At 34.4% G+C, this 13326-nt stretch overlaps 1 protein-coding gene across 2 annotated transcripts in view; it reads left to right on the forward strand.

Moving 5' to 3' along the window:
• The first annotated feature begins 1371 nt into the window (after window positions 1-1371).
• The window catches only part of LOC128212059 (poly(ADP-ribose) glycohydrolase-like), a 33005-nt gene continuing 21050 nt past the window's right edge, over window positions 1372-13326 (forward strand). For both annotated transcript variants that reach the window (XM_052917312.1, XM_052917306.1), the window contains exons 1-8: window positions 1372-1489; window positions 4603-4663; window positions 5485-5548; window positions 7079-7098; window positions 8862-8913; window positions 9779-9890; window positions 10365-10463; window positions 11554-11670. In XM_052917312.1, the coding sequence (XP_052773272.1) occupies window positions 4609-4663; window positions 5485-5548; window positions 7079-7098; window positions 8862-8913; window positions 9779-9890; window positions 10365-10463; window positions 11554-11670 (519 nt within the window). In that variant the 5' untranslated portion in view covers window positions 1372-1489; window positions 4603-4608. The remainder of the gene's footprint in view (window positions 1490-4602; window positions 4664-5484; window positions 5549-7078; window positions 7099-8861; window positions 8914-9778; window positions 9891-10364; window positions 10464-11553; window positions 11671-13326) is intronic.

Consider the following 13326-nt stretch of genomic DNA (forward strand, 5'->3'; position numbering starts at 1 on the left):
GTTCAAGGCATTGCGTGAACTGGAAATATTGTATTGTAGACAAAGTATAGTAAGCACACTGTGAATATCAGATTCAACCATATCAGTTTTGCATAGTTTATATTTTCATATGTATGCTTTATATAATAGAATTATCCTTACCATAATAAAAATTCTAGAAACGTGGTGTATGGGAACGACTCAAAATCATCTGTATATAACATATAAAATACTCCCAATTATCCTGAAATGCACGTGCGGTGTTTTCATTACTCACAGCTCTCGCATTGGATCTCATGCTGACCACGAAGCATGAAGTCGAAAGATCAGCCAAGCGTAAAGATCGAGAGGTCCCCGCTCGAGAATGACAACAGTAAACGTCAAACCGTGGAAACTATCGTTATCGTCGTGGTCCACGGCAAATGACGATGAAGCCACGTCCAATCCCTACGGTTCTGATATCGGCCTCTTCAACGAGCCCCCGTGATACCTCAAGATCCAAATGACCACACAGAAATAGGCCAAGCTAGGAGAGTCACTGTCAAAGTATTGTAACGGTCCGCTGTAGGTTGCGGATGTGCGTTCGTAGTGTAACGGTCCGCTGCAGGCGGCGGATGTGCGTTCATAATAGCATTCCGTTATAAACGGAAGTACGTTCATAGTACGTATGTTAATTTGGTTGGTAAAGCCCGGGCTCTGTGTGAATAGAGAATTTAGTGTATTTAAAGACCACTGGACCCCTTCAGGGTCGAGCATGCTTTTCTCTGTTGGTGTTTCTTAGACGTCGCACGTTACAGTGTCTACTGATCGGGAACGATACACATGAGCGTGAAAACTGTTTGTTTGCCGTATAAGCGACCTAGAGATAAAAAATTCAACGCCTTAAATAATTATTACCCAAAAACATTACTCACTAAAATTTTGTTTCTCAAAACTAAATAAGACTTTTGAAACGTTTTAATTATTGGCCTTTCCCACCCTCTTTTGCACTGTAGCCAGGCCCTAAAAATAATGTTAACACATTTAATACAATTATGACAAATTTGATAATGATGTACGTTATTGCTATATAGTGTGTTCAATCCAACAATATATAAATATTGTACATATTACACCATGTTTTTAACTACTGCATTCATAACTTAATTGATAGCATTATGTTATTGTATCAATACTTAATATACTGTACTGATGAGAAATCATGGGTTATACATTTCTTTGCACAATATTTTGATATATATGTCTGAAAACGTTTTAATCATATGCTTTACTACCAAATATTTGTATCGGCCTGTTCTATAAATGTTGTTTAAATTGTATGGTTAGATAGATTGAAGAATTTACGAATATTTGTCATCATATTGTTGCAACCCACAGTTTGCCCAGAGGACGTTTCAACCTTAGGACGTTATGCCTCATATGCCGGACCAACAACAACAACAACACCAACAAAAATAAAACAAAAAATGAATTAGACGCCTAGCAGTGGAAAGTTTACTTCTAAGTAAAGGTTAATATTTTTGTATCTTAATATGATGCATTAAATTTAAACAACTTATACACACACATATATATAATAAGAAGGTTCAGAAGTGCAACTTTCTCTTTTGTTTTCGTTCCTAGATGATAAGCTTTCGGAATAGTGACATTTCGGACAACATTACTATAAGTAATTTAGTAAAAGTTATTTATCGTTGGCTGGTTCAATAAAACATAAGGTAACATAAGCTACATGTAACCATATAGACAACAAGATGAATGGAGTCAGGTCAAAGAATCTTAGTACCAAAATCGGCACAGTTCAGAAATGCACAGTTTGAAATGATAATAATAATTATAATTATAGGGTCCCATTCCCAGGGTTCGACACTAACGGTAGTCTGGTAGTCCAAGTTTTGTGCTCGGACTACAAGAAATTTTAAGTCAATAGTCCGTCGGACTACTAGAAAAAGTAAATATGACATCAGGTAATTGAGCATAAAATATTTATTACGTTTAAACTTATTACGTTTAAACTTGCGTAAAACATGTTAATAATTTTTTTAAAAAGCCGAGTATCACCGGTAAATACTCATTCTAAAGTTTGCCGAAGATGGCCGAGCAGTTCCGGACAACCTGGACTGTTAAGCGAGTTTCGCGCGCAGTTCGTATAGCCTTTCGATCAATATTTAAACCAGTTTGTAGAATGTCGTTATTTAGAAAGGGAAAAACCATTTTGCACTGTATGGTGTGTTTTAATCATCAGACACGTGAAAGTCTGCCAGTGTCAGCGAGGTAGATTTGGGTTCAAAATGAGGTAGAATTTCTAGATCCCTTGCATTTTCAGTCAGAAACAATGATAGATACGATATTAGCAAAAACTTGATGGTTGTTACTATTTTTAGATTTTCTGAAAATACGTCATGGTTATTTATTTATCGTTTAGAGTATTGTCAAATGTCGGTGTTTTGATAAAGCAGACAGAAGGAACATTTTGTATGGCTTGTGAAATATTTTAACTGGCTTTTAGAAGAGCAGCTTAAAAAATAATCATACTGCTCAAAATGGCAGTTAAGTGCAGACGACGGCAGAAATTGTGTGCGTTAATTTTCATGCCAAAATGTCGTAACATTTTATACATTGAAGTTAGGGCCAATAACAATTCTTATCTAACTCCCAATTAATTAATAACATTTTGGGAATTAATTTCATTATATTTTTAAAGCATTGTTGTATGTCGTTTTAATAGATTAACAAAGACTACTGAATATTAGGATGCCAATATCAATTATCAAATAGTGCTGACCAGTAGGATGGCCTGTCATTTGTGCCGTAACTTAGCAACGATCTCGGTCGAGGTGTCAATTGATTTATTGCACCATTTTCCTGAAAGTGACAGATTATGGGGTATTTTAGCATGGTTTTAAGATTTTTATTCTGGGGTATTTTAGCATGGTTTTGAGACTTTTTAAAGCTTTAAAATTGAAGGCCAAACATTGTTTTGAAGAATGTGGAAATTCTAAGATTGAGACAGATAAGAAACATGATCAATCAAAGGGTTATTCTGACAATGTTTTTATGGAGAAGTCTAACAAAACACTGAAGGAATCCGTTGCAGGCTTGCATTTTTTTTTGGACTATCAGAATTTTTGCTGGACTACCTGGATTTTAGATCCAGTAGTCTGATGGACTACCTTGTGAAACATATTAGTGTCTAACCCTGCATTCCTGGTTATGTTTTAACTTAAATATTTTACATAATGTTTTTAAATGTTTTACATAATGTTTTACGTTTAATTTCGTTAGCGAAAAGAAGTGTTATAAGAATAAAGATATATTATTATAATTTATGTGTTACTTTAATGATATACTCAAAAATTGATGAAATTGTACAGTGAGTACATAAATAAGAATTGTTTCCAGAAATGTTTATTCTTTCCTTGCATAATCAGGTTTTTTTTGGTGCAGTTTAGTTCATTTTTCCAAAAACTTGATGATATTTTCCCAATTTATTAAATACAGATTCTGTGAATTAATAAAAAAGCAATGAATTTCCTAAAAAAAAGCAAAATCTTCATAAGGCCTGAAAAAAAAAACATTTGGTTCGGGTTACCCGACCCTACCTACGGAATTGGCGCCGACCCTAACGTTTTTATAGTCAGTTTGAAAAAAAAAATTGAAAAACTAAAAAAAAAAAAAAAAAAAATTCTTTTTTTTTTTTGCTTTTCAATATGTAGTTTAAAACCTTAATTGCTTATATAGAAGATAACACCATTCTCCAATTATGAAAATGACATTCTTATATAAAGCCTAATAAAAAAAATAAATAAAAAAAAATAAAAAGCCTACCTACCCTACCTATTTTTGAAAAGGATATAACCCTAACCAAACATTTTTTTTTTTTAGGCCTAAGATTAGCTCTTATACAGCATAATTTATGTATAAAAAGTAAAAATATGTATATTTGGTATTATATTTGCTATTTTAGCATGGCTTTATATTTTTCCCAAAGACGAAAGAATACAAATTTGGAAGGAACAGGTGATGAAAATAATCCAAATTAAATCACTGATAATATGTCTCAAAAAATGTATAATAAGTCAAAGACAGTTAGTAGGTCTTTTCGGTACTAGACCTTATGAGAAGTGTATCTTCTGACCTGCATTCAATGAAAGGCCAGCAACACCCTCAGGTATCCATAGGTACCATGCAATTAACCCAAAACATCTTAGCATCATACAAAAGGGCATACAAGCCTAGTTAGAATGAGAAGAGTGTTTTGCAACTGCCTGGAACCCTCTAATCAATAATAACATATGGAACCAGGAAGTATTACAGCACAGAGCAGCTTGTTTTTATGAGCTTAACAAAACTCTGGTACTTCCAGTGATTTCACTGTCTGAATAAGAAAGATCCAGAGCAGCAAACTGTGTGATGACTTAATCTGTTTGGTTGACCTCCAAGTTCTGCAAGTTGTACATGTATGTGGTAAACTTCTATTTGGTGTTTTTTTAAAAACTTCCACATATACTTGTTTTACGTATAGTTGTTGTAGGTTAGGGTTTGCAATGGGCCTCTTGTTGTAAGGCAGGTTTACAATTACCATATTTCTATTTTTGATTTTGATATTACTTCTATTTTAAGGAGACAATGAGTAAACCTCTAAAGAGGAAAAGAACCATTATAGATTACTTCAGCTGTCAAGGTAAATATTTCTCCATCCATTTTGAAGAGAGACATAATTAAATTATTAGGCCTCGACCAGTTTCTTTAGCTTTCCATCCGGAAGAGCTGGATCTTGGGATATCTCAAAAAGTAAGCAAGCAAAATTTATGATGCTTAGTATTTGGTTAGAGGGCAGTAAGGAGATATTGCATGCCATGTTTTTCTTTGGTCAAACAAAAAATGTGGTTGCTTTGGCAACAAAAAAAGAAAATGTGGTTGCAGTATCAACAAACAGAAGAACATGTTTAATATTAGTAGTTTCAGATTACTTTCATTAAGCATTAAATGGATGGTGTGATGAAGAGGCTTAAACTTGAAGGGTACATAATTATCGTATTGCTAGGAATTCTTGAAGGGTACATAATTATCGTATTGCTAGGAATTCTTGAAGGGTACATAATTATCGTATTGCTAGGAATTCTTGAAGGGTACATAATTATCGTATTGCTAGGAATTCTTGAAGGGTACATAATTATCGTATAGCTAGGAATTCTTGAAGGGTACATAATTATCGTATTGCTAGGAATTCTCAGTGATGTGTAGCTATTTGTCCTGCTTGAAACTTTGGATTATATTTAGTGTCAATGCAGCTTGAGAGGGTAGCCATACTCCTGTGATATTTTTGAAAAAACCCTTAGGATTGAATGACCACAAAAATGTTGTTCTATTTATGTCATAAATTCTAAATTCTAAATTTTTCTAGCACTTATACCTTAAGTGTCTCTTCTTGGCATGCACAATTTACAATGCTATATTCATGGTAAGTGTCAAATCAGAATAAAATTCCTTATTGCCTTTCAGATATACCAACGAAAACAAACACTGCAAGAACCACTAGAAGGACAATGGCTTCATCAGAGGGAAAGTGAGTACATGGATTCATTTATAAAAATAGCCAATGTATAGTGCAATAGAGATTTTAATTTGACTGTCACACAATTTTCAGAACAATCATTTTTTATAGAGATTTATATATATATTTAATGTTAATAAAAGGATGAATAAATGTCGAAAACAATGCTTCTTATGAAGGATATCGAGTTTAAGTTGAAAGAAATGAGCATAAAACACTATTTCTACCTAACGAGACTATAGTTGACCACAGTAAATCTTTTAGCATTCAACAGTCATTTAATATTTTTACACTTTCTGCTATTTAATACACAGTTACAATCTTGTTATCAGTTATTAATATTTTCCATAAATGCAATATTTAGTCAGTAGTTAAAGGTTTATCAGTCAAAATTGATGTTTGTTATACATGTGTATGTATTGATTTTGAACAAGAGTGCCACTTTAAAATAAAACAATAGCACATCCAAATATGTGTTTGAGAAATTAAGGCAGTTATTTAGTACTAGTAAATAAGAGTCAACATCTTCCTTCTTTCATATCTTTAATGATAAGGATCACTGATACCTGAAATGTATATACACAGTACATTTATTTAGTAAATGAATAGTTAATATTAAGATTGAATCATAACTCTTTATCCCCAACAAATATAGGGGGCATATAGATTTGCCCTTGTCCGTCCATCCATAAGTATTATGAAACTTGTGTCCCTCGAAACTTTTAAACTATTTCACCTACAATTAAGAAACTTTGGTGGAATGTTGTTTAGATGATGCAGTTTCACACCAGGGGTTTCTTTCTACACCAATTAAAACCCGAGTTATGGCTGTTGAAATAGTAAAAATTGGCATTTCTTGACTTGTGTCACTCAAAACTCAAAACTATATTATCAAGAGTCATTAAACTTAGGTGAATGTGAATAGGGTGAGTAAAATGTGTACGAGGGGTCTTGTTTCTCACAACACTTTTTAAAACTAGAGGTATAGCCTAGGGGATTGTTGTTAGTTGTGAAAGCAAGCAATACTGTGAGAATTTGGGGTTGTTCATTCAAAAGTCTAATTTCGATGACTGTAATTTTGATGGACATTTATGCAGAATGGGCAAACTTATCGCCTATGGACAGATTTCTAGTTTGTTACCAGTATTTATTTCATTAGTCCACTGGAAGCTTCTTTGTCCATGTCTCATTCATTTCTGATCAATAACTTTTGAACAACTTGGTGTAGTGATTTTTAACCTTTAATGCATTTTCATCCATGGCCAGAAGATGAGTTTTATTGATTTTGAGGTCAAATTGATGTTTGCTATGAAAATTATGGTAGAGCTTTCAAACTTGGTATGCACATTAGTCATGGTCGGTGGAAGAAACTTGTGACCTTTACTTGAAAATGATGTTTGCTCCCTGAAGGAGACACATAAGATTAAAGAAATTTTAGTCTAAAATCCTACTCAAACTTAAATTATGTTTAATGGATATTTTAGTTTTTCATATTTTTTCTGGTGAAGATATTTAACAGTTTAGTATTTGATATATTTTCAGGTCTGCCACTGCTTCTGCTGGTTTGTATTCTAGTTTTTATTGTCAAATGAAAATATGACTTAAGTAGATGCAAATGTCTTTTTTTCAAACCATTGAAGACTTTACAAAAATAAGTTGCACTTTAGATTAGGCTGGCAAGGTTTATATTTCTGTAAATTTGTGTCTGGTTTATTGTAGTATTATTATACCCCCACAAACGAAGTTTGAGGGGGTATATAGGAGTGAGTTTGTCAGTCGGTCGGTCGGTCTGTCGGTCGGTCCGTCAGTCTGTCGGTTTTCATGGTTTCCAGACGATAACTCATGAAAGGCTAGACAGATTTGAAAAATTTTTGGTACACAGGTGTAACATCAGAAGGTACAGGTCAAGTTCGATATTGGGGCTGGTGGGGCCAAGGTCAAGGTCACTGTTACTAAAAATAGAAAAACGGCTTCCGGACGATAACTCATGAAAGGCTTGATAGATTTGAAAAAATTTTGGTACACAGGTGTAACATCAGAAGATACAGGTCAAGTTCGATATTGGGGCTGGTGGGGCCAAGGTCAAGGTCACTGTTACTAAAAATAGAAAAACGGTTTCCGGACGATAACTCATGAAAGGCTTGACAGATTTGAAAAAACTTTGGTACACAGGTGTAACATCAGAAGATACAGGTCAAGTTCGATATTGGGGCTGGTGGGGCCAAGGTCAAGGTCACTGTAACTAAAAATAGAAAAATGGTTTCCGGACAATAACTCATGAAAGGCTTGACAGATTTGAACAATTTTGGGTACACAGGTGTAACATCAGAAGATACAGGTCAAGTTCGATATTGGGGCTGGTGGGGCCAAGGTCAAGGTCACTGTTACTAAAAATAGAAAAACGGTTTCCGGACGATAACTCATGAAAGGCTTGAGAGATTTGAACAATTTTTGGTACACAGGTGTAACATCAGAAGATACAGGTCAAGTTCGATATTGGGGCTGGTGGGGCCAAGGTCAAGGTCACTGTAACTAAAAATAGAAATACGGTTTCTGGACGATAACTCATGAAAGGCTAAACGGATTTGAACAATTTTTGGTACACAGGTGTAACATCAGAAGATACAGATCAAGTTCGATATTGGGGCTGGTGGGGTCAAGGTCACTGTTACTAAAAATAGAAAAATGGTTTCCGGACGATAACTCATGAAAGGCTTGACAGATTTGAACATTTTTCGGTACAAAGGTGTACATTTCAGAAGATACAGGTCAAGTTCGATATTGGGGCTGTTGGGGCCAAGGTCAAGGTCCCTGTTACTAAAAATAGAAAAATGGTTTCTGCTTCATAACTTTAATTGGGCATGAGATATTGTGATGAAACTTGCTGTATAGGCAGCCTCTGTGAAGACAATGCTTGTGATTGAAAATGGGACCAGTGGAGTAAAGGTTTTTGTGCACTGTTACAAAAAATAGAAAAACGGTTTCCGGACAAACAATACATGCATGATAAAAGAAGATGCAGTGTGCAGTAACCTTGGAGTTATGGCCTCTTTTCAAAGGAATGGTTTGCCATTCCTGTGTCCAGGCGGCATTTGGGGGTATTCGTCCCTCCTGTGACAGCTCTAGTTGTTGTTGCAGTGCGAATGCACATTTTTGTACCAAGTAAGCATCAAAAATGATATTTTACATATTGCTAGATGGAAGTATTTAGTTCACTGGACAAAAAAAATAATAATGTATTAAGAGCTTACCGGAATAATGACTACAGTGGTACCCCAACCAATTTTATTGCACAATAAGTTGACATTGTTTGAACATGTTACAGGAACCTCGTCCGGAAACGTGCCCGTGTTACTGGAATCTGATACCTCAGACCAGTAAGTTGACCTATTGATGAGCAAGGCAGTGTAACATAAATCTGATTTGTTGATACATTACGGGTATCCAGAACTTCAAAAGTTACTAGTAAAACTCTATGATACAATGAATCAATAAAATTTGATTTTTGTTCACAAAATCAAATTAAAATAAAAAAAATCCTGTATGTATAGGATCTTAAAAGAGTTGCCATTTAAAAACAAAAAAAGAGGTTTATTTGTCATTTAATAAACAATAATTAAGCATACATGTTTACAAAATGCTCACTCAAACAAAATGCAACATGTTGGTAACATTGCAATCTTCATGTCTTAACATATAATTTGCGAACAAAATTTTCTGAAAATTGTTAATCTGAAATATCATAAATCCAAACTTTTTATCTGGGTCCTGACAACTTCGGATAAACAGTGTTTAAATGTATGTTGATACAGTTCGGAAAACAGTTGTGTGATGCAGATTGTTCAATACGTTATGCAGTTTTTCAGTGTTGGATATGGAAAAGGACATTAATAGGCATGTAATAAAAGAAAATATAGGTAATGGTTGAATCAAGGAACAGGCAAAGTCATGTGGTAAACAAGTGTTCATGAACATAATAAAATAATCCAAGTTGCATTTTAAATTTCTGTTTTCACTCGAACCTGTAATGTGCTAGTCCCTAAGGCAAATTTCAGAAAAGAATGAATGAATCCTTCTTGTTTAATGTGAAATTAGCAATTTCATGTGAGTCCAGCACTAGGGATAATTTAAGCATTTATTTGTGTACATGAAAAAAGGTGGTTCCAAACTCTTCTTGTAAATACTTCTTTACTTTGCCTAGTAATGCTGAATAATGTAACTAATCTGCCGACATGTTTTCAGGGAGGCTGCAGTCGGTGAGGAGGAGGAGGACCAGGCAGTTGAGCTCAAGAAGGACCCTCGCATACCCCAGAAGAAACCCAGCAAGATGTCCTCTAACAGCCAATCCTGGAAGGTGACTACCATTCTTCTTCCCTAACACAGATGATATAATATTCTATGAATAACTGTTGCTAAACCAATAGTATAACTTTTCTATTTTGTGGTACATGAATTGCAACAAGCAGAAAAGGTCTTGTGTTATTGAAGGTGTAAGCATTAAATATGACATAATAGTTTATTGTGGTCATGGAGTGGTGAGGCAGCCCCCATTGTGTGACATGTTTATGGAATGGTCCCAGGTTATTTTCATTTCTTTTTAAATTATGTTAACATAATTTTTATGATGCAAAAGAAGGGACATTAACTATAGAACCGATTTTTGCACATTGCTGTTCATTATGTGCTGAGTCTGAATTAAAAGTTTGACAATGACATTCCCAATGTTAAACATCATTTTCTTTTGAATATTGGTTAATGGTCACATGTTATCCTTGGTCACTTGAATAATGTTTTAAGTGAGGTTGATGTATGCTGTTTGTATTGTCAGGGTATTCCCTTGAAGACTCTATGTACGCTGATGGAAAACAAAGCTCCTAAAGGGCCCCTTAAACCTACAGAGAGGCATAAAGTGCTGTTCAAAACTCCAGTGAGTATTCCCTCTTTGGTCTTAACAATAGTAGATCAGTCGTGTACAGTTCTTGGAGATGATGAAGGGCTCATGATTACATATAATCTGATTATCTCAAGCCTGAGTAACTAAAGACTCCAAGCTTGTTCCTTAATTTAATTGTGCATTTCTATTTTTTAAAGCTTGATTGTGAAAAATTGTTTGAAAGTTTAATCTGTTTGTGTCAAAGTTTTTGGGACCTTAAGAAATACTTCCAGATAACTTTTGACATTACTGAAAAAATGTAGAATCAAACCCAACACATTCGGGGCCAATTTCTTTTCTCATTGAGATTTACATCAGCCATAGAACCAGTCTTGTAATATATTTCTGTGGTGAAAACAGCAAGCTTATTATTGAAAATAAAAATGGAATGTCTTTGTTTCAATTTTACATTCACTTTTATTGATTACGCCTAAACAAATATAAAACAAGCACAAACATGATACCCGTCAAATTTCCTCATGATGTTGTCAACATCCTTTGTGTTTCAATAGATGTCTCTTCATTAAATACTTGTACCTAATTAAACAACTTTAATCATTCACACTTAACCAATTATCCATCCAATTAAAACAGCAGACCATCATGAAAATTTTGCAACGTCTGCTGAACCTACAGATACATAAAGGATGAAGGAAATGTGTGAAATTCGACCGCAAGAACTGTTATACTACTTTGACATAGTGAATATTCCAGATAAAAAATTGTTCTAAGCTTAATTGTTTTATAAAGAACAAAAGTTTGTAAACATCGGCCTTGATTAGATTGTGAACTTTTAATTTCAGACTTAAAATTGTACTGTTTTCATGTTGTTTTTTCCCTGGATAATTGCATTAGAAATATAGTAAAGAAGTACCTTGAAAGAATATAAATGGCTTAAGAAACAATTCCAACAGATGTCTAAGCCCTGCTTCTGGCCTGAATCTCTACATATTTAACTAAATTTTCTGGATTTTAAGTAGAGTAGGCTGTTCTTAAAGCTGTGAAGATGGATGTTAAATAGAAGCAGTTCTGCGTATTTCAAGGAAATCTATCATTACTGTGTACATTTGATGCTACATTCCAGTACCAGTACGACCCCAAGTCTCCTCCAAAAGTTTACCCAAACTACGTAGATAAATGGGACCAGTATCACGTGCGCATGCCCTGCTCCAACCAGAATGAATACCCTGTCAATGGGAAGGTAGGCCACTTTTTAGATTCATAATTATCATGAAACCCAGCAAGCAAAATAAGAAATAAATAAAAAGTCCCCATACTGTTTATTTTATTTTTTTTATAAAATTCTCCTAATTTAATGATCAGTCATGCATCAGTATCAAATACCAACTACACTTGTCACAAAAAGCCATCAACTGTTGTTGTTGTTGAGTTTATAAAGGTTTGCCCGTGCCCTATATTGGGTACATTATGGCTTGACCCCGTTTTGTGGGATATTCACCAAACGAATTGCTTGGCAGCATTAAAAGCTTGCAACTGACCAATCAGCTTCGACAACATCATTGCTGTTCACCCCCTTATGTGTTAATAATGTGGTCCATTGGACATGTGGCTTCAATATAGCATGAGAGATACGGTAAAAAGGGCCTCTTAAATTTTGAAATATCAGTGGTCCATGGCCAGTTTACGCAACCCTTCCCTTCCCATCATTTTTTCTTTAACTATGAAAATTGATAATAATATTAAAAATAAAAATATAATGATTTTGCCCCCAATTTTATTTGTAAACAAATTTTCCGCAAGTTGACTTGGTGGTACCAAAAGAAAATATTGTGAAAAGAAGAAATGCTGATCCTTGGTTACACTACACTAAACATCATGCGGAAAAAAAAATTGAATTGATAAATGCTTATAAAGTTTTTAGCTCGACTATTCGAAGAATAGGTGGGCTATACTACTCGCCCCAGCGTCGGCGTCGGCATCCGGTTAGTTTTAGGGCAAGTTGGGATTTTCACTTATAAGTTCAATACCCTACATTCAATTGACTTAATACTTCACACAGTTGTTCAGGGCCATCACATGATGAGGTTAGATAACTCCATATTATTCTTTACACAGATTATGGCCCCTGATTGACTATGGAACTTAGGGTAAAGTTTTAGGGCAAGTTGGAATATTTATTAATAACTTCTATATCCTTTGTTCAATTGACTTAATACTTCACACAATTGTTCAGGACCATCACACAATGAGGTTACATAACTCCATATTATCCTAAATACAAGTTATGGCCCCTGATTGACTTAGGTTAAAGTTTTAGGGCAGGTTAAAGTTTTAGGGCAAGTTGGGATTTTCACTTAAAACTCCAATACCATTCATTCAATTGACTAAATACTTCACACAGATGTTCAGAGCCATCACATAATGAGGTTAGATAACTCCATATTATCTATTATACAAATTATGGCACCTGATTGACTATGGAACTTAGGTTAAAGTTTTAGGGCAGGTTGGGATATTGTTTAATAACTTCTATACCCTTCATTCAATTGACTTAATACTTCACACCATTGTTCAGGACCATCACCCAATGAGGTTACATAACTCCAAATCCTTAATACAAGTCATGGCCCCTGATTGACTTAGGCCACACCAAATTAATGTTTAGTTCCTCGGATTTATGCCAAAAAAAAATTGGAGCGAGCGAGCGAAAAAATAAAATAAAATAAAAGTTTGTCAGTTTTCATAAAAACCGAAGCGAGCGAAGAGCATAAAATATATTTTTCCTTATATTCAATATAAATAAGAAAGATTGTTCAAAATAATTGCGTTTAAACCCATTTTAATGCCATCTTGAACTGAACCTCTAATGGACATTGGGAAAATGTCGGAATACATA

The sequence above is a fragment of the Mya arenaria genome, chromosome 2, assembly GCF_026914265.1.
Source record: "Mya arenaria isolate MELC-2E11 chromosome 2, ASM2691426v1".
In the NCBI taxonomy this organism is placed as follows: domain Eukaryota; kingdom Metazoa; phylum Mollusca; class Bivalvia; order Myida; family Myidae; genus Mya; species Mya arenaria.